Consider the following 22,481-nt stretch of genomic DNA (forward strand, 5'->3'; position numbering starts at 1 on the left):
ACTCGCTTCAGAAGACACCGGGGCATCTCACCACAGCGCTCCACCTGAACCTGCAGCAAGGCGACTGCTAAGCTCCCCACGCTCAGACTCCTCCAGGGGTCTCAGTGACTCTGGTCCTCACAGCCTGCACTCTCAGCCAGCAGCAAAAATGCAGGCATCTCTTATCTACCAGTATCTTCATTCCCACGCAACTCTGCTTCCTCGCTCAGGTCCTTCCCTTCCTCTCTGACTTCCTTTCAAATCCTGCCCGTGGTGCTCTCCCAATCTCTTTGAAGACACGCACAACCGTATAAAAGCACAGCTTTGCTGTCAGGCAGATCTGGGTTCAGTGATTTTAATACGGACTTGTTGTGTGACTCAAAATGATGCACGTAGCCTCTCTGTGCCTTATGCCCTTACCTATAAAATCCAGATGACAGTACTTAGTCTGTAGGGTCCTGTGAGGGTTAAATGCATAAAACAGCCAGGTATAGTACTTGGCTTCTCCTAGGTGCTCAATAAATGGCAGATATTGGGGCTATTGGAATCCCCACATCCTTACCCTTCTCACAGATGCCCCGTCCCTCCTCCAGTTCCATCTCCTGTCCAATTCTTCCTTCTGGGCAAACACATCAGCCCCCTAAGAAAAGACTGTTCATGCTCCAACAGCCCAAGCCCGACGCTTGGGATAGTCCTGTTCTCCAGACCCACAGTGCTGCTTCCAGCCCATTCCTTTCCACTTTTGTATCAAAAACCCACGTCCCTCGAGGCTCTTACCATCAGTTTATGCCACACGTCTGGTCCCCAGTTCTGCCACCCACTGACCTCTCCTGGTCATTTCACAACTAGGTCAAACTTTTTTCCCTCCCAATCCCCTCCCCATTGGAACATAGATGATCTTTGCAATAGCGAGGCTTGAGAGTTTCTCGACTCTAAAACCCTTTGCACATTCCAGCTCAGCAGTGCAGTTCCACAGCTAGACCTAGAATGGTCTCCCTCTGCCCACCTATGATACTTGCCTGTACTTCAGTGATTCAGAAGTCTGTCTCTCTTGGAGAATTGTTAGTTCCTCACTGCTAGACACCATGTCTTATTTGACTTTTAATCTTACCCTTAGGACAGAATCTGAGTGTTAAATAATTATGGAATGAATACCATGGTACATTTATACAGTGTGTTTTACAGCTTATGATATGCTTCTCTATTACCTTATTTGATTATCACTTTAGGAAGGTAGAAACATTATTACAATTCTCCTGTGTGAATATGGCAATGAGACTCAGAAAAATTAAGTGACTTACTCAAGGTTACATAGTTAGACCACGACAACCATCTACATGTTACATCACCTAAAGACTAGCGGGGCTTTTCCTACCATCCCAGCTACAAGAACAGCCCTCTTCTTCCCCTACCTCTCTTACCCTTGTATACTTGCTTTTTGTGAAAACAAAAAAGAGAATTTGGAAAGATGATAGCTTATCCATCTTATGCACATATGAATAGCTCTGAGAGGATTATGCACATCTGTGCTCCCAAGGGTCTCCTGTACACTGAACTCTCAGGATCTTCTTAAAAGAATTATGTAATGTTATATTTCATTGCCTCCAGTGTGAACACTAACATGACAAATGTTCAGTCTATTACCCACATTAAGTAGAGTTCAAAACTGGAAAATGCAGAAACCCAATCTTGCGTTCTCTGATTAATTCAATCCTGGATTTAAGCTTCCTGATAAAGCCCACAAAATGCCAATTCAAAAATCCTCTGGGTTACCAATGAAAAATGATCATTGGCAGAAATCTGAAAACTCCCTTTTAATATATAAAGAAGAGTCCAGCATGTGGCAGAGCAAAAACTGCCTACTGAACAAGTCCTCACCACAGCCCATACATGGCTGAATCCTAAATTCTTAACTGGAATCTGATTTACAGTCCCAAACTGCGAAGTATCTAGTTTCAGGCAGTGAATGAAAAATCATTCTTATCTGGGTCATTTGCTGCCTTTTAAAACATTTTCCTAGTTTAAGGAAGCCATTTTAAAAAGGGGGAATTATAGCTAATGGTTTCTTTTCATGGGAAGTTTCCACCCCTGTATGTGGCAATGATTTTTGTGAAATGCAACATTCTTTAGGAAGGTACCGCTGCACTAGATGTGGAGGCATACACAGTTTTCAGGGTTACAGGCATTTCTACTCCAGCAGTGAAGAAAGAAATGCACAAAAATATCCACACCACAGGCACATTTCCTTGGCATGTATTGATATCTACTGGCAGCAAGAGCCAAAGTTCAATTACTATTAATAAAAATAAATGACAAGAATAGCTAACATCTACTAAGTACTATGCTGAATACTTTAATGCACTAACTTATTTAATTCTAAGAATGTTATGAGGTAAGTATTATAAGTGCCACGATACAGATGAGGAACCTGAGCTAGAGATTCAGTAACTTCCCTAAAGTCAAAGCGCTGGTTACATGGTAGAAGTGGGACTTAAATACAGAATTTTTTTTCCTCTAAAACACAGTGCTTGTTCTATTCCATCTCATTATCACCCACTGAAGCATTTCATCACCAACACAAATATGACTTTTTTTTCTTACCCATTGTCAGTGTGAATCTGCTAACTGCCGAGGAACACAGGTGGGCTTTTAGTGGCTGGGCTGCAACCAGCAAAGAGGAGGCCAGGGGTTTGGCAACAATGAATTACAGCACAGCCAAGAGTCAAAGTAGTCACTGACCTATGGTCTTGTTGTAATCCTGATTTTACTAGATTTTTCAAATAGCAACGTAGCATGTAGCATCACTGAGCCTTGCTAAACATTCAAAATTATTATCTGGCCATACATGCCATTGTTGGTAAAAATTTAAAAACCAACAAATTAACTGATAAAGGCTTCTACTGAGTAAAAATATGACACAAAGCTATTAAAAAAATACAATAAAGCCATCACAACTTAGAAGGTAGCAAGTATCCTAGCTGAATATTTCGTTGAAATGGAGGCCCAATCCTGGGTTGGGGAAAATTTGAAAACCAAGTAATAAGTCTTTGTGACATTGGCAGAATAACCAAGAATATTCAAACCCAGAACCAATTATTAGAGTCAATTAAAAACGACGTGGAAAATAACTTAATAATCTGGAAAATGTTTATGATATACTCATACATGTTCATGAAAAAATGGGTTTGAAGCACAGTATGATCCCACTTTTTATATGTAAATCTGATAAAATATGTACAGTCCTTCTTACGCTGAAAACGACAAAATGCTAATGAAAGACATTAAAGATCTAAATAAATGAAGAGATATATTATGTTCATGGATTGGAACACTTAACATAGCAAATATGTCTTTTTGCCCCAAACTGATATACAGCTTTAATGCAATTGCAATAAAAGCTCCAGCAATTCTTTTTGTAGATCTAGACAAGATAATTCTAAAATTTATATGGGAAGGCAAAGGGACTAGAATAGCTAAAACAATATTGAAAAATAAGAAAAAAATGCGATGAATCAGTATACCTAATTTCAAGATTTATATAGGTCCAGTAATCAAGACTGTGTATCGGTGGAGAGATAGACACACAGATCAATGAAACAGAACAGAGAACTCAGAAGTAGACTCATGCCTGACTAAGTTTTGATAAAGGTGCAAAAGCAAGTCAACCAGAAAAAAAGATAAGCCTTTACAACAATTGATGTTGGAGCAACTGGACGTTCAGAGGGAATTTGAATTGGTACACTCTGGAAAACAATTTGTTAGTTTCTTAAAAAACTAATTTTTAATGATCCAGCAATTTCAGTTCTGGGAATTTATCCCAGAGAAATGAAAACTTATGTTCACACAACCACCTGTACACAAAAGTTTATGGCAGCTTTGTTTGTAATGGCCTAAAACTGGAAACAACCTAGATATTCTTTAATGGTGAACGGTATGGTTACACCCATACTGTAGAACATTACTCAGTAAAAAAAAAAAGGAACAAAGTACTGTTACACACAATAACCTAGATGAATTCCAGAGAATTATTCTGAGTGGGAAAAGTCAATCCTAAAGGCTATATATTATATGATTCCATTTCTATACCATTTTTGAAATGATAAAATTATAGAAATGGAGACTGAATAGTGGTTGCTAGGGTTTAAGGAGGTGGGAGGGACATGGTGGAGGCCACAGAAGGTAATCATCCTTGTGATGACAGAATTGCTCTGTATCATGATTGCATTAATGTTTACATCATGGTTGTAATATTGTACTATAGTGCTTATTTTCTTACAAAACATGAGGTCTTTCCAATCAAATGCCACAAAGTTCACTTATTAAAGCATTTTGTTTTGAGGGAAGAGAACACACACACACACACACACACACACACACACACACACACACACACACACCTTAAAGGTAGAGTAGGGTTACAAGAGTGACATTCTCCAAATGACCTTTGATTAAAATTACTTGGAAGCCCAAGTTGCTTTGCAAATGTTCAACCTCTAAACTGAGTTCAAGTGTTCTTAAAATATACTTTACACTACACAGGATGGAATGAAGCAGGCAAGCTCTGGGGAGGACTAGATACCACATTCCTGGGGTGAGCCTGGCCTGTTGCACTGGCAGCTGCAGGTGGAACCTGCTAACTGCGCCTCAGAGTGCTCATGGGACGACTCCTGCAGTTCCTTTGGAGAAGTTTTCCTTCGCATTCGGGTGGGCTGATTTTGTAGATCCTGTGCCTCCCTTTGAAGAAAGTCATGCTCAGAGTGAGTCAGGGAAGGCAGCAGGAAATGTTAGACCCTCCCAGGATGGTCTGCGTGGCTTGGAAAGACAAGCCGGTAATGAATGCAAAGAGCCCAGGACGAAGGCCCTGGAACAGCTTCACATCCTACCATCTTGGAAGCCCTGAGCTGGTCACACATCTCTATGGCCTGTCTTGCTCTGAAAGTCTACGACTCAGAAACTTGGAGGTGGAACTGCTTCTTTGAATTTATTAGAAAATGTTACATGGTAGAGAAACAACCTCTTCCCTGAAAAACCACGATCAGCATGACTGAATCGCATGCTTGCACTCCCAGCTGCGCTTTTCCAAAAGGTGTTTTCAATTATTTTCAGTGAGCTAATGTTCCCTTGACTATCTTAAAGACTTAGAAGAGCAGGACAATTAAATCTGAATCTGGAAGAAAACAATCGTAAACAGCTGCACAGTGGACCCAGGCGAACAAAGACGCCTGGGGCTTTACTGGAAGTGGCTCTTACAGGCTGCTTCATAGTCCAGGGAGAGACTGCCCTGGGGAAGCTTTCCGTGAAAGGAGTTCAACTGGGGCAACCAGAAGGACAGAACAATGAAGCTCAGGGCGCTGAGAAAATGTGCAGAAGGTTTTCTGTGGCTATAGGCCCCACTACTTCCATTATGAGAACACAAAATGGCTGGCTTTGGGGTGCCGGTGGGGTATGTAGGATAAGTGTGTGACTTTCACCACCCCCCTCGAATTTTGTTTAGAGCTAAGAGACCTTAGAGATCATCTCATTCAATTCCTACATTTCAGTTGAGAAAATATAAAATGAAAGACAAGATGACTTGCTCCAGGTCAGCTAGCCAGCTAGTTAGTAGGTGGCAAAAATGGAGGCTAGAACCCCGTTTCTCCTTTACATGCTTCTTAAAAAGCCTGTCTAAATCTTCCTCAGTTAGGCACTGGGTGTCTTCTCTTCCAGATTACTAAGGAACAATGATTTCTTACTTTATACGCATGCCTAATGAAATCTGTAAGAGGTATCTTTCCCCTCAAAAGATAGGTATCAATACAACAATTTGGTCATAGGATACCGTATAAAGAAACATAATGAAGAATGCTTAATTCCACCCTGTTAAGCTAAAGCATGATTACTTTAGAAATGTTTCCCGCTTCATATGCTTTTTGCTTGACATAAAGCTTTGACCTATAGGTGAATGCAGAAAAATATTCAGATCTCCATCTGCATATCTCCTCTTTAAGGCTTTTAATTAAGTTAATCCATTATTTATTTGTATAGAGTTAGTAAAACTAAGGAAGAAATTTAATTTTCAAGAAATAGTCATTACCACGTAAGAAAGAAATGGAAAGCCATGTAAATTTCCTGGACGGTCTAGCTTGTGAATATACATGTACAATAGCACCCCCTTATCCACAGGGGATATGTTCCAAAACCCCCTCGGATGCCTGAAACCTCGGATATGTACCCAACCCAATATATAATGTTATTTCCTACATAGCAGGTCCTCAAATAATATCGTTTCACTCAATGTTGTTTTGTTCATATATAGATATATAATGTTGATGAGATGCTGTAGGAACTTAACTCTTGTTTATATCAATTAGCCTACGGTAAAATTAGTTTCTTTATAGTTTTTCTTAAAGAACTTCTTAAAGTTGAAGAGCCTATAGACGGCGCTGAGTGAGGATTTACTGTACTACACATGTACCTTTTCACTTAATGAAAGCACTCTATGGCTTCTCTTTGGCATATCCAAATTGCCAGCATCACTACTCTTGTGCTTTGTGGCCATTATTAAGTAAAATAAGAGTGACCTGACCACAAGCACTGAGACAGTGCGATCATCCAACTGATAATTGAGATGGCTACTAAGTGACTAATGGGAGTTAGCTTATACAGCTTGGATATACTAGACAAAGGGATGATTCACATCCTGAGCAGGGCAGAGTGGGATGGCGTGAGATTGCACAGTGTTACTCAGAATGGCGTGCAATTTAAAACTTATACATTGTGGAATACTATTCTGCTATAAGATGAAATAGTGCCATTTACAACAACATAGATGGATCGTGAGATTATAATGCTGAGCGAAATAAGTCAGACAGAAAAAGCAGAGAAGCATATGATTTCACTGATAAGTAGTATATAAAACTGAAAAAACCCCAAAAGAACAAGAAAAACAAATGAAGAAACAAAACTCATAGACACAGACAATAGTTTAGTGGTTACCAGAGGGTAAGGGGGAATAGGGGTGGTAGATGAGGGTAAACGAGATCAAATATGTGGTGATGGAAGGAGAACTGATTCTGGGTGGTAAACACACAATGTGATATATAAATGATGTATTACAGAATTGTACACCTGAAATCTATGTAACTTTGCTAACAATTGTCACCCCAATAAACTTTAAAACAAAGAAACAAACCCAAAAAACTTATGAATTGATTATTTCTAGAGTTTTCCACTTAATATTTTTGGACTGTGTGAAACCATTTATAAGGGGGTACTACTGTAGTAGTATTAGGAAAATGAAATTGAAGCCTAATAAATAATTCCTATAGGGCAAATATAATCAGAAAATTAGAAAGCAAATCAATAAAATTACTAAATTTCTTTAAGCCACTAAAAACAAGGGCTAGCTAGCTATTGTAGTAACAAAGTAGCCCTGTCTAGACACCTAGTGTTAACTACATTAGATAAATTTTTAATCTGGGATACTTTACTGGCAGGAAATGAATAAAATGATCTTTGATGGTGCTTCCTAATACTGATGCTTTACAGAGCAGAGGTGGGAAACGTCCTTATTTCATCAAAGGCTACTTTCTCTCAGGAGAGCGTCAACCATGATTGAGTCACACAAGTGAGCAGTGACTTAATAGGCGCCTTTAAAAAAAATGTCTAAGAGGCCAATAAATAAATAAATAAATAAAATCAACTTTAAAAAGTTTAAATGACAAAAGTATAAAAAAGACCTTATTTCTAACTAGTACCTAGAAAAATGAAACTGGTTCCACCTTGTAATGAATTACGGGATTATAGGATTTACAAAGCAGATGAAGAAGCAGATGGGGAAGACAGAAAAAAATTAGAAGAAAAGAAATTTCAGGGCAAAGAGGACATGAAGACAAGCCAGGATCAGAAGAGACACAGGAGACTGGGGGGCGCAATAGAGAGAGAGAGAAAGAGGAGCGAAAACACTATCGAGGACAGAAACGGAAGAACAAGAACCTGGTGTCTAGTGTGGTAAAGCTTTGGGAAAACTAATACGTTCCAACAGTTTTGGAAATGTAACCATTTTCTCAGCAATTTATTATGAATTATCAGTGTCTAAAATATTTATTTTCCACAAATATTATGTATAAGGGAATAATTTAGGCTTTATAAATTTATTTTGAAACCAGAAAGGTATCTGCCTGTGTATGAGCTATATGCCTTGATACATTTTCTTTGACAATAAGAACTTTCTCCATTGCATTATTTTTTATTTGGGGGGGGTCCTCATTCCATGATGAGATGTCCTTATTCCATAATGTCTGAAGGCTCTATGGAAACCTGTATTAGTTTCAGATATGAAACTATTTTTTCCATATCAAATCAAGCTTTTGATTTAGTTAAGAGATGTTCAGGGAACACACATAATGAGAACCTCTCTTCTTCACTGCCTCCTCCATCCCAACAAGTCCTCAAATTTAACTTTAAAAACCTATAGGAATACTTTTTTAAAATTTCCCATGGAAAACAGGAGAAAATCTTTGTGACCCTGTGTCTGATAAAGATTTCTTGGGTATGATAGCAAAAGCACAATCCATAAAACAGAACATTGATAACATGGACTTCATCAAAGTTAAAAACTTGTCTTGTGAAAGACTGTTCAGGAAAAGGCAAGCCACAGACTGGGGAAGAATTTCTTTGCAAATCATATATCTGAAAAAGACTTCTATTGAGAATATCTAAATAAATCTCAAAACTCAATAAGACAAACACACAACTTAAAAACCAGGCAAAAGATATGAACAGATGTTTCACTAAAGAATATACATGGATAACAAATAAGTACATGAAAAGCTGCTCCACATCATTAGTCATTCGGGAAATGCAAATTAAAACCACAAGGAGAAGAGAAGGATAGCTAAAAGAGAAGAATGGCTAAAAACCAAAAGAAAACAAACAAAAACCAACCAATCAAACAAAAAAAAACCACAGATAACATCAAACACTGGTGAGGACTGGGGGCAACTGGAATTCTCATCCATTGCCTACAGTTGTAGTATAGCCACTTTAGAAAACAGTTTGGCAGTTCTTTATAAAATGTGAAACATACATCTCCAATAAAACAACAGTAATCTCACTGCTAGAGAAACACTCTAGAGAAAAAAAAGTTACATTCACTTAAAAACCTGTCCATGAACATTTAGAGTGATTTTATTCATAACTGCACCTAACAGGAAACGACCCACATGTCTTCTAACTGGTGAGTGGATAAAAAAACTGTGGTACATCTATATGATGGACTATTACACAGCAGCAAAAAGGAACAAATGATTGGTACATTCAACAACTTGGATTAATCTCAAGCATATTATTCTAAGTAAAAGAAACAAAATTCAAAATGCTATGATTCTATTCGTATGACATTCAGGAAAAGGTGAAATTAGAAGAGAAGAAAACCAGAGGTTTCTAAGGGTTGAAGGGGCGGGGGGGTTGATTAAAAAAGCCCCATGAGGGGAGTTTTTGGGGTGATGGAGGTGTTCTGTATTTTGATCGTGGTGGTAGTTACATCATTTGTATGCATTTGTCTAAATCAAAGAACTATATACAAAAAGTGAATTTTACTGTGTGTACATTTTTAAAAAGTAAAAATAATGTGTTAGCCATTATTCCCAACTCTCCGGTGATTTTGTTAAAAATTTTAAGAGGTTCTACACTAAGTGGTTATAATGATCCATAGGTATAGACATCATATTTTGGACTTTAGCCTGGTGGATAATAAATTATTTTTTTTAATTATTTAAGTTAAAAACTATTAAGTGTGTCACTAGGGGTCAGGTACTGTTATAAGTGATAAAAATACACATATGAGTAGAACTTGTGCTTGGCCCTACACAGTGTTACAACTAGAAGGGGTTGTGCAAATGGGAAGCTCGTTTCTCAGGAGCAGCACTTGAAATGATATAAACAATGATGCTGATGTCCAAATAGGCATAACTAACTTGGTGATTTTTCTGAACCTTTCATCTGTGCTGCTGACAATGGCTCCAAATTGTTCCGCCAATCAGCTCAACAGGTTAACTACTTGAGACTGAATAAAAATGAAGCAGCCTGTGACAGGTCAAAGATTTCCCACCACTGCCAGTACGGAAATGTAACTATGCTATGTGCTTTATGCAGTTTTGCTGCAGAAAGATACACGTTTATTTCATTAAAAGTTATTTTATTACCTGGGGGGAACCAAATGTCAAGTTTAGCTCTCTAACACGAATCATATTTTATCCAAAGGCAGATGTACTTTTGAACTATGGCAGCTATTTGATGAGCTCGTCCAAAGACTAAACTCTGATGCTCTACATTAAATGGAGTGACCTTTACGCCAGAGAGTCTAACCGGGAGCTAAATTATCCATTAAATCCAACTTGGGAGTATGTTACTTTTCATGATAAAGTAACCACCTCTGTTCCTGCTAGTGGAGATCTCCAGAGAGGCACTGAATGAATAAAAGACATATGTAATTTCTTCTATTTGGCCACTTAGGAAGCGGGTCACCAACATGCATAGCTCTGATTCTTAGGTGGCAGTGAAAATGAAAGAAAATTGAGGTGGACTGAAGAATACTTGAGAACAGTTCCTTTAGAGGAAAGGCACTTAGTGCCCTTTTGAGAGCTGGCAAACCTATGTTTGAGGATGTTATTTGCCCATATTTTAGGGCTTGGCTGACATGCAGGATGGAAGAGAACCGTAGAGGGGTCTTGGTGATGAGAGAGGATGGAATAGGAACATTTTTGCTTCTGAGACAAAAGGGGAAAGAAACTTTGGGTTGACATTCAGTTTTGAGAAATTATAAGTGCTTAGAAAAAAGCATATCCCCAAATGGACAACATATGTATAAAAATGACTCTGCCACATAGTAAAACTGAGTCATTTTCCCATAAATGAGAAAACATAGTAAGACATGAATTCCTAAAGGAGGAGGGAAGACACAAAACACCAGCCATCTTGGTGTGAAACACTCTCATTGATTTATAGTCACATCTTGTACACCAATAAGCTGTCCAAAGATATATTCTCCTCAGGTACACAGCTATCAACTCTGCCTGCACAGCAGAATCAATTAACACTTTTAAAACAATCTCATCCCTAGTGATTCTAATTCCATTGACCAGGGTTCTGTCCAGGCATCCATAGTTTTCAGAAGTTCCTCTTGTGATTCTGTTGAGTAGCAAGGGCTGTGGACTATTGCTTTAGGGGTTATGATTTGGTTAGGAGGCCCAGTTGAGACCTTCAACCCTACATACATATTTAAATGTGTGCCATGATCCAACAAACTTGACGAAAGAGATGGACCGGGAATGAATTTCTTCATTACGAAATAATTTTCTTGATTCATTCTTTAAATAGTGCCTACTTTATAATTCACTAACTTGATGTTAAACTGGGGTTAACTGGGGATAGGTATTTTAGTAGCCGTATTCCACCTAGGCTAGCAGAAGGGAGATTTAGCATCTCTGAGAGGATGATATTGGGTTGTCGGAAAAGTCATGACGCATTTTTGCAATGAAAAATAATAGAAAAAATACGTCATGATTTTTCCAACAAACTATTTGCCAACTGAAAACTGATTTGATTTATAAACATTCTGTTTCATGACATTTTAGGAACACATCTAAGTGGAATAAGTGAGGTGCACCTGTATATTCATATGCTTTTACACACACACACACACACACACACACACACACACACACACACACAAACACACACGAGCTTGGACAATTAAGTTCATGAACTCATCCTAGAAAAAGTGCTACATACCTACTTGTTGAGTATCACTACAGTCACCTTTGAAGTACTCCCCTTGGGAAGCTAGCCCACCTTTCAAAGCAATTTTGGAACTCTTTTTCTGGAATGGCCATTAGAGCTGTCATCCTATCACACTTGATATCCTGAATGTCATCAAAATGTCTTCCTTTCAATATTTCCTTTATCTTTGGGTAAAGAAAGACGTCATTGGGGACCAGATCAGGTGAGTAGGGAGGGTGTTCCAATACAGTTATTTGTTTACTGGCTAAAAACTCACTCATGGACAGTGCTGTGTGAGCTGGTGCATTGTCGTGATGCAAGAGCCATGAATTGTTGGTGAAAAAAATCAGGTCATCTAACTATTCCCTCTGATATCAAAAAAGGTTAGCAACAGCATTGCAACAAGTTTGCAAACTTAATTGTCACACAATATGTGTGTGTGTGTGTGTGTGTGTGTGTGTGTGTGTGTGTGTATGATGATTTCTCTAACTTATGATTGTTATGATTGAATCCCTTGGCTACATAGAATAAAACCATAGCAGTTCCTGTTTATAAGGCTCCCCTGACACAGCCACCATAAGGTTCTTATTTCCCATAATATCATATTGTCTTCCGTTTTTAGTGGATGCTCCATTTATTTAACAAATCTTTGAATCTTTGAAAAGCTTTACTAATTCTCTGAGTTTTTCTATGTCTCTCAAAGTGAGCCCAGAATGTGAATTTGCAAGCAACCTTGAATCAGAATTCATATTTAGGATCAAATTAACCAGTTAGGTTGACCTGATTATATAAATACTTGCATACTTTTAGAGTGTAGCATGAAAAAAAATCTCTACCTATGGCATAGTTAAAAATAGGAGGTAGAAGACTAACAGGACCTTTTACAATCAGTCATTTGAAAGGTTGACATTAAACTATTTATGCAGATGAATGAAAAAACATTATGGAGGTTTGGTTACCTGGGGTACACATGCAGAATCTAGAAGCCCAGACATGCAGCAAATGAGGTGGGTTTCACTGGTCAAGGTTTTCCTTAAAACTTGAGCCCCTTTCTGCTGGCATGAAGGCAGCAGGGTAGCTAGAGTCTTTTTTTTTTTAAGATTTTTTTGGGGAATTGGGGGGAGGGGAACAGTGTTGGGGAATCGGGGAAGGGGAACAGACAGGTAGACAAATTGCTGTTTTGTTCTTCAGTATAGTTGTGGAGGACATCGCTTCACTGGCCCATGTTGGTATGATCATTGTGCTCTTCTCGGGTGAGGCAATTGGTCGCTGGTCGTTGGGTCAGCCGCTCACAGTGGCTCCCAGTAGCTCACACCGGCTACCAGCCGCTCACGCTGGCTGCCAGCCACTCACGTAGCTCACAGCAGCCCAGCTCCAGGTCGAGCTGTTGTTCATCATCTTAGCTGTAGAGGGCGAGCATCACTGGCCCTCAGTGTGAGATCCGAACCACAGCCCTGCTGCTCAGAGCTAGAGCTCCCAAGCAAGCTCTTAACCAGCCCTAGAGTCTTAATGCAAGCATTGTTATTATTTTTTCATGAAAGGAAGAAATAACACAAATTACCTATGACTTAGTGAAATGTTCTTTGTAAACCAGCTGTCAACTTCAGGATACATAATTTTTATTTTGATAATTACGCTCATGATTTTAATATTTTTGTTCAAAATCTACTGCAGAGCATCTATGGCAAGAATCAAAGAAATGGTGATGTTTAAAATTTTTTTATAAAGTTGAAAACAAAACTCAGTTAAGACTGATTATTCTAGTATTTTTTTTAATGTGACAGTAGATGTAGACCTCATATTATAAAGGAGATACAGAAGCATGCTTCTAAGTAAATAATATTTTCTTCTTAGTAAAAATCATCTACTTTTTATGGCATCTGAGACAACCCAAATCAGGCAGGGCAAAAGCAGTCAATGATTATGATAGTCTAAAGCAATGGTTCACAAATGTTGGTGTGCATCAGAGTCATGTGGAGAGCTTGTGAAAATACAGATTTCTGGGCTTCACCACCAGGTTCTGGGTGGGGCCCAGAAATGGTCATTTCTACAAAGTTCCCAGGTGACACTAATGTTGCTGTTCCAGGCAACATACTATGAGAACCGCTCATCTAAAATAACCCTTTGGCAATGAACTAGCTGGTAAAGATTTAAAAACAAACAGACAAACAAACAAACAAAAAACAACACCAACAACAAAAACTAGCTACAGGTCCAAGCATTCCTGAGATTCAGTAAAAATCTTTTCTTTGAATCATTTTCTAGACAATCTTGACACTGTCAGGTACTGACTGCCAGCATGTCTGACCCCAAACAATAAAACCCACACGTCACTTTTTAGAGCTTTAAATTGCTGCTAAAGAATTGTAATTTCATAAATATAACCAGTCAAATGTATACATTCTGAATTACTAGATTAAACTTGAACTTGTCTAAACATTAAATCAAACCACAAGGGTAAGAGTTCTCCATTTATTCTTATTTCAAAACCACATGCAAGCTAACTCTACAGACTGTAAAATGTACAATAGGTCATTTTCACAAAATAAACCCCAAGGGGTGAATTATATCTTTTCAAACTAGGTGGGGTCTAAAGTCAACAAGAGTGAGTCTGACTATCATGCCGAGAATCAGATTTTGCGACATTTATGGACCTCACAGAAACAGAAACATGGAACAATAAATTTAGGCAAGGGTATAAAAGATGGGTGTGTTTGTGTGGTGCCTATAAAGTTTCCCTAAAGAAAATTTGTTGGAGCTTGACTATAAGTAAAACGTGGCTACCCTGGAGAATTGTTTCCTAGAGCCGCATTTTTCTGAGCAGAAATATGGATGCCATGCTAAGGGCCCCCAGAGCTGGCTCATGGCTCACCCAGATGTTATAGGCCATTTTCTTGAAGACATTTCTGGAAATGAGTACTACCTTACAATACAAGAGAACGAAAACCATTAACTAATTATCAGCCCAAAGATATAATTTTAATGAGTGAGATTTCTCACCTGTAATGATAATTTTTTTCTCTCTAGCAGTATAAATAGCTCCTTTAAGTTGCTGTTACACTGTTATTTATAAAATCTTGTCTATGAGTTACACATACTAAGTAGTATTTACTTTTTACATGTGCATTTTCAGTATATTTTAAGTACTAAGTAGTTTTACTTTTTACATGAGCGGTTTCAGTATATTAAACAGAATAGATTCTATTCTTTGATTCTATGGAGCATACTTTATTCTACGATTACAGGGCTCCTTAGTTTAACAGTAATGTCCTTGGCTTGTTACAAACAATAATAATGAAGAATCATGAGGCTCTTGTATTTTGCAACTTCACTCTAAAGATTCAGTGAAACTTAAAATATCTAGAAGCATGCCATCTTTGTGTAATTGTACTTTCAGAACCTTATGTCGTACTTTTTTGAAGATGGAGAGGGAATCTTATAAGATATTGATACAATTCTTTTTCAGATAGCCTTAGGTCTAAATATGCTTCATGTGCTAAAATAATGGTTCTCAATTGGAGGCAATTTTGTTCCTTGGGGACATTTGGGAATGTCTGGAGAAATTTTTAATTGTCACATTGGGAGGGTGCTACTCACATCTGGTGGGGAGAGGTCAGGGATACTGCTAAACATCCTACAATACGCAGGACAACTGCCCCCAACTAAGATCTACCCTGCACAAAACATCAATAGTGTTGCTGCTGAGAAACCTGTTCTGAAACAACTAAGGCAAGATATTAATAATAAAAAGACCAGATGTAATAGAAAAACATAGCTGGCTTGACCATCCTGGTAAACATTATTTTCTTGTGTTAATGTTTGTATAAAGTTTATTTCCTAGAGAACTTTTTTGTGATAGTCACCCTTACAGAAAGATCTTTCTACACAAATGTATACAGAAAATAAGGGGTACTGAGTACAATCAGATTCTTTTAAAAGGCTGGTGTTGAGAGATAAGAGTAAAATCTGCCCAAGAGAATGACACTGGGCTTTCAAAGACTACTGTTAGGTTTCTAAGGACCTAAGTTACCCATCAGTATATCTACTGGATAATAATAAATGGTGGTATATAACCTGTTTTACATGAAAGGCGAGCTACTGTTCTCCATCGTTATTATTGACCAAAAAAGGAGTCTTCTTTAATTGCATCAACATGGGATAAGATTAGGTAGAAATAAGGCAGAAATTGTAAAAAATGTCAGACTATAAATCGTACTAAAGAATCTTCATCTCTTGAAAATGTTAAGACCAGAAGAAGGACTTGTGGGTGGCTTAGGTAAAGCTCCATCTCGAGAGAGGATTATGGTGCTGGAAGTGGTCTGGAGTCCTGCAACTTTTTTTCTAACATTAGGGATCATCAGATGAAGGGTTAGAATAATAACAAGACTAATGGAGATAACACTGGCTATTGATAATGCCTAAACAATGCCTTCCTCATAAAAGATGCCCAATAGACATTTCTTGAATAAATAAATGAAAAGTGACAGAGGTATGTGATTCCATCGTTTGCAAATTGCAAACCTAACACCAATTTATATTTTAAACTCATACTTTAAGAGAGCAGTAAGAGGCAGTTTCAAATGGATTGTATGTATCCCAAAATAGGACCAAGCAAGAAAATTCAGTCCATGCCTTATTCAGGTAATAACTGGTGAAAAATGATAAAATACCCTGTCTATTCTCATAAGCCTTCCAGATCCAATACAAATAAAGAATTAGCCAACATTGCCTAAGAAATGACATCAGTTCTTATTATTCAGGAACCCAGATGCTGTCTCCCTGCCACCTCAATTGCTTTTTGCCAGTGGGAGAACAGGGCAAGGCATCTACCTTTCCATTTCAGCCAGTCTAGAATTGGTAGGAGGAATCCAAGCTGAAAGTCTCAAAATGTGGTCCACACATTACCTCTGTCTGTATTACTCACTGTAACAATTCAGATTCCTGCGCTCCACCTCTCACTATAGAATTGGAATTGTCCAGGGATACATCCAGGAATCTGCATTTTAACATGTTCCCTCGGTATTTTTTTTTTTTTTTAGTAATTTTTTTGGGGAACAGTGTGTTTTTCCAGGACCCATCAGCTCCAAGTCAAGTAGTTGTCTTCAATCTATTAGTTGTGGAGGGTGCAGCTCCTTGGCCCATGTGGGAATCGAACCGGCAACTGTGGTGTTATGAGCCTGCACTCTAACCACCTGAGCCAACTGGCCACCCTCCCTGGGTAGTTTTGATGACACCCTCTGTAGAGGGATAGTCTGCTCAGGGAGAGTTAGAACTCTAGAGTTATAAAAAATACGTTTTCCCTTTAAGGTAGTTAGAGTTTTAAGTACAGTGGCAACCTTATTTTAGCAGAAGGATGGAGTAAAGGTTAAAAGAGACTATGAAAGAGCCAAGTTGAGGCAGTGCCAAGTTTCTGATGCACTTAATTTCTCACATGGTGAATTCTGAGTTGCTTGATCCATTTTCTCCAAGCTTCTACTCTGTTTCCAATATGCCATGGGAATCTGGTAGAGATTATATTACACCATGTGTTGAGTTCATTATATTTTAATAAAATGAAAAAAAAAGAAAAAATACATCCATGTCTATTTTATTTGTGTGAGTTCTTTTTAAATAATGGAGATATCAAAACTTGATTTTGTTTTCAAAGGTTTCATAAGAGTAATGAGCCATAGAAATTGTAAAATGGCAGTAACTTCCCCAATCTGGGCTTTATCATGGAATAGATTTTTATTCTGAAATGTGAATATAGATATTTAATATTCTGGGAATGCATATAATGTCATACAAAATAATAGAATGCCAGAGTGATGAGAAAATTAGAAGGATTTGAAAGACTATCCCCATTCCGTACCCTTAGAAGGAGTTTTAATAACCAGAAGTGATAGTGACAGTATCTCACCAAATAAAAATGTATTTTTTTGCTGACACGATAAAGTATTTTTTCTGATATTTTCATGAAGTACAAAATAATTCTTCTATATAAAGTGACTAAATAAACATGACTTCAAATGCAACCAAGGACATAAGGAACTTCAAACACAATATCCAATATTCAAACACAAGCAGTCAGTCAACAAATATTTACTAAGCAGCTGCATGTTAAGTTAAAGGTGGTCAAAAATTCTTTGCTACTTGTCCTGACAAGAGGTGTTGCCTATTTCCTCTCCTCTTGGATCTGCTTTGACCAATACAGTGTCAAAAATAAGCCTTTGCCACTTCTGGCTATAAAGTTAGCCTTCAAAATGGCCCGGCAGCTTTCACTTTTGCACTCTTAGAAGCCAGTCACCATGACGTGAAGAAGTCTGCTCAACACTGCAGATGCTGAGAAGACCGTGGAGAGAAGCCTTGGAAGATAAGGGGCTATTGTGTGCATTTCAGCCTCAGCTGCTGCAAGAGACACTGGCCATACCACGTGGGGGAGAAGAGTCATGTAGCTGAGCCCAGCCAATACATAAGAAATTGTTGTTTTAAACCACTATATTTTGGAGTGGTTTGATTTGCAGCAAGAGAGAACCAAAACAACCACTATGTACTATATTAGTCACTGTTCCAAGTCTTAGAGCTAAAACAGAAAAAGGCAGACAAAGTTTCTGTATTTGCTCTGGGTTAATCAATTGTTGGCTAAAATACAAATAGGTTGATAATAGAGATTTTTATATTCTAAAATGCTGACATAATTGTTATCAAACCAATATGTATTATTATCTTTAAAAAAGCCCCATTCTAAGCTATCAATAGAATAGCTCAAGGTGGCCGAGTGGCACGTTGGTTAGGAGTTGGCTTGGGAGCGTGAGCTCTGAGCAGCAGGGCTGCCGGTTTGGATCCTACATTGGCCAGTGACGCTGCGCCCTCTACAGCTAAGATGGTGAACAACAGCTCTACCTGGAGGTGGGCTGCCGTGAGTCGCCGGCAACGGTGTAGGCTGCAGTGGGTCTGCAGTGGGCTGCCGTAAGCTGCCATGAGCGGCCACCAGCTGGCGTGAGCTGGCGTGAGCTGCCGTGAGTGGCCATCCAATGGCTGGTGATTAATCTGCCTCATCCGGAAGAGCACAATAATCATAATACCAACATGGGCCAGTGAAGCGACATCCTCCACAACTAGACTGAAGAACAAAAGGACAGCAACTTGTCTGTTCCCCTTTGCTGATTCCCCAACGCTGTTCCCGCCTCCAATTCCCCAATAAAATCTTAAAAAAAAAAAAAAGAATAGCTCAATATTCAGTATAATTACTAATCTTTTAGCTGGTTATTATACAACTGACATTCTATTTTAGAGTCTGAATCACTGAAACTGGGTTTCCCCAATCTCTATTTTAACAATTCATTATTATTTTTAAAAATTCCTTATTATTCTTAATGAACTTATTTCATTCTATGTCATTTGCATTCCAAGTGAATTCTCAGAGATGCAGTTATCTTGTAATTCTACCTGGAATGTTTTTCCTCCCCTCTCCATTTGACCTCCTTATCTTAAATACACACTGCCTTGCATTAACTTTTTATGCAATAAACTCCTTGAAGGCTGAAGCCAGCCATGACCTAGCAACTAAACACCTACTTGTTGTTTAATGGCTTTCATTTTTTGAATCTGGTTGCTGCCCTGAAACACACTAAGCGAGGTGCAAACACTTCTGCTTCTGGGATTCTAAGAGAGAAACAACTGTGGCCCTTTCCTTAGAGTCTACTCCTTACAAATACAATGCATGGCTGTGTGGGAGCTCACCAGGATAACAGTAGAGACAGTCTCTGCCTGATGGTATGTTGCCATTTGCTCCTGTGAACCTATAAACCTATGAACAATTTGTGAGTGTTTGGTTTGCCCAAGGTCTTTGCGTGTCACATAAGACCTATCCCAGCATCCACTCTTCTTTCGAAGGACACAAGTTTCAAAACACGGCTGTCTGTGACCTTGGGTGACCTACCCAGCATTTGCAAACAAGCTTATGTAAGCATCCCCTGGCCAGCCTTGTACTGAAAAGGCCTAAGTAAATGAGAGTTTTGATTTCTCATGTGCAACAGTGAAGGGTCTTCTGGGAAGAGGCATCTCGTGTCTGAACCATAATTTAAAAAGTGTGCTTTGTCTGTATTGTATCTGCAACTCTACAGGACAATGCCGGGCAAGAAACAACAGCAGAGCTGCAAACCACTAAGTCTGCACAATGCCCAGGCCACATAATGGTCTCATTAAACAACCTTATTAATGACCTGGAAACTTGAATGGACATTACATTAGTAAGTTCCTCAGATAGCAATAAATGTGGAGATGGCAGGAGAGACAGAAGTGAGGCCAAATATTAACAGATCCATGGAGATTAGAAATATGGACAGTAAAGTAAGTACACCATGAGTGCAGTCTGGCAAAATTCAAAGAAGTACAGGCATCCAGGAAAAACCAACTCAGAAGACTGACATTCACTGTGGGGATACAACCTCAAAAGCATGTCCAAAGCAACCCCAGAACAGATAGGATTTTGCAATGTAACAGAAATAGCAAGGCATAAAGTCTATGCCAAGCTGCCCATTGTAGGGACTCAGCAAATGCTGAAGGTTTTAAAAAAAATAAAGCGAGTAAAAACAACTCAGTTCTTAGGTCCGAGAGTGTGAACACCTGGATTTCTGCTTTGGGTTTAAACATTCTTTCAGAAAGATGAAAAGTACCTGAGAGGCCTTTAGAGGGAAAATTTTTTTATAGAAATAGGCACATGATGAGAGATTAAAGGCATGAAACAGAAAAAAACTCTGCTGAGCAATGACAAAAAGCGGTATTTAACTCCAATCGAATTATTGTTTACATCTTTAGGGTTTTCCAGGCAAGGTAATTAACAAATGTATATTTTTAGTTATACATATGGCAGATGAGAAAGTGAATTTACAGGAAGCATCAGCCACAAAGCCATGTAATTGAAAGAAGACTCTGGATCACAGAATTTTAGACGAGGAGGGCTCTTAGAGATGATCCGGTTTGGTGAGGTCTGAGGGCCACCCGACTGAGGACTGCCTGAGAGCTTGTTAAAAATGAAGATTTCCCGGCTGCTCCTCAGCCCTCCTGTATCCTAATACCCAAGGGGCACTGGCCTGAGAAGCTCGCAGAGTTTAAGGGCCTCTTCCTGCTGATAAGGAAAGCAATAGTATACGCTGGTTCTTGGGCCAAGGTTGTCACCTCCACCCTCTCCAAATCTATACATTGCCTTTACTTATTGTCATATTATGCAGCTTTTCTGAGAAGCTAATTCATATTCCAGACATTGCTTCACTTAATTCTTGTGTAATAAGGGAGAGGAGACGAAAGAAAACAGAAAACAAGGATTGGGGGAGGAAGTAGAAAGGAAAAACCCAGACAGGCAGGGGCAGGCGTCAGGAACGACTAGCCTCTGGTTAAGACAATATAATATTTACATGTGTGAAGTTAAAATGCCATCTGAACAGAAAAACCTTTAGTACACTCCATCCACTCCACTGCTACCCCCACTCCTGCAAAACACACACTCGGAAGAAAAAAAAAAAGGGAAACTGACCCTGAAAGGAACCTGAAGTTAGTAAGGAGGTTTGGCTTAATCCCATGAGACTTGTACAAGTTCATCCTAAAAGAGGGGCCAGATGGTTTCAGGAATGGCTGTGCCTCCCCTTGGGTGGACTCCCGAATCTTGGAAGAGACAAACATGACATGGGTGAACGGAAATGTTCTCTCTAGGCCACCATACAGGGGTGGCACTGCCAGGATCCGCTCTCCAAATCCTAAATTATTTCTAAACACAGAGTGCCGTGTAAAGCAGCGAAAGGCACAGCCACAGTATGTTGTGCACTCACAGGGTTTTCTTTTAGTTTCTCAACTCTCACAGGCTTACTGTTTCAATAACTCAATAACTGCCGGCCCAGGGATTTAAAGAAATTAAACCGAATCTCTTGTCTTCCTTACCCCCATAATCGTGTGAGTTTGAGAATCCCACCATCTTTCAGATTCCCTGACGTATAAGGCTTTTAACTGATGTCTTCTTTTACTTTGACTATCAGGAAAAGAAATGATTTTAAAAAGTACAATACAGCTTTCATGGAAAGAGAACATGGAAAAGGAAGAGAAGTTCAAAGAATAAATTTTGGTCCTTCCTAACATCTAAGCCTCCTAAAAAATGTGAAATCTCTGCCTTGTTATCACCTTATAGGGTGAAGGACATCCAGGTGAGAACCAGGCTGTGGCTTGCCTCGGTAGCTATTTCTGTGGCAGTGACTGGAGTGTTCTGGATAGTTCTTCCCTCTCATTAGGGGTCTGCTATTTGAAAAGCAATCAGGTTGCATTGATATGCTCTCTTTCAGCAAGAGTTGGTCAGGAAATGTTTCAGGATGGCTATTTCAAGTTTGACAGTTTCTAATCCTGTAAGGGGAATCTGAGTTGGTCCCCAAGGCAAAGCAAAACAAAAGAGAGCTAACATGGATCTGTAAAATAAATGAAGAAGAATACAACAGGTTAAAATAGCCTTCTGTAACTATAGCTTTGTAATAAAAATCATTATTATAAAACAGAATCTGTTTGATACACATAGCAAATGAGATGATTAAAAACAAAACAAAACAAAACAAAAAAATTGGGAACTGAACTTCAAAAGAGAGATGTAGTCCCAAAGTACAGTTTTCAGAAAAAAAGAAAGCTCATTTTATGACAATTTGCCAAATTTACTGGCTATCGAATGGACTTGCAAAATGATTTCTGGAACATGATAAAAGATCCATACAGAAAATAGTGGAAGG

The 22,481-nt window shown here is 38.7% G+C and overlaps 2 protein-coding genes across 5 annotated transcripts in view; one reads left to right on the top strand and one right to left on the bottom strand.

The window, feature by feature from the left end:
* CMSS1 (cms1 ribosomal small subunit homolog) overlaps positions 1–22,481 on the bottom strand; it is a 345,852-nt gene that overhangs the window by 79,866 nt on the left and 243,505 nt on the right. Inside the window, exon 1 of one of the 2 annotated variants that reach the window (XM_019648352.1) lies at positions 21,254–21,330. The exons of the other annotated variant lie outside the window; for it this stretch is intronic. Within the exon in view, the coding sequence (XP_019503897.1) occupies positions 21,254–21,299 (46 nt within the window). The 5' untranslated portion in view covers positions 21,300–21,330. Of the gene's footprint in view, positions 1–21,253; positions 21,331–22,481 lie in introns of those variants that run through there. 2 annotated transcript variants of the gene reach the window in all.
* FILIP1L (filamin A interacting protein 1 like) overlaps positions 1–22,481 on the top strand; it is a 270,986-nt gene that overhangs the window by 15,256 nt on the left and 233,249 nt on the right. The gene's annotated exons all lie outside the window — the stretch shown is intronic.

The sequence above is a fragment of the Hipposideros armiger genome, unplaced genomic scaffold (genome assembly GCF_001890085.2).
Source record: "Hipposideros armiger isolate ML-2016 unplaced genomic scaffold, ASM189008v1 scaffold_125, whole genome shotgun sequence".
Classification (NCBI taxonomy): domain Eukaryota; kingdom Metazoa; phylum Chordata; class Mammalia; order Chiroptera; family Hipposideridae; genus Hipposideros; species Hipposideros armiger.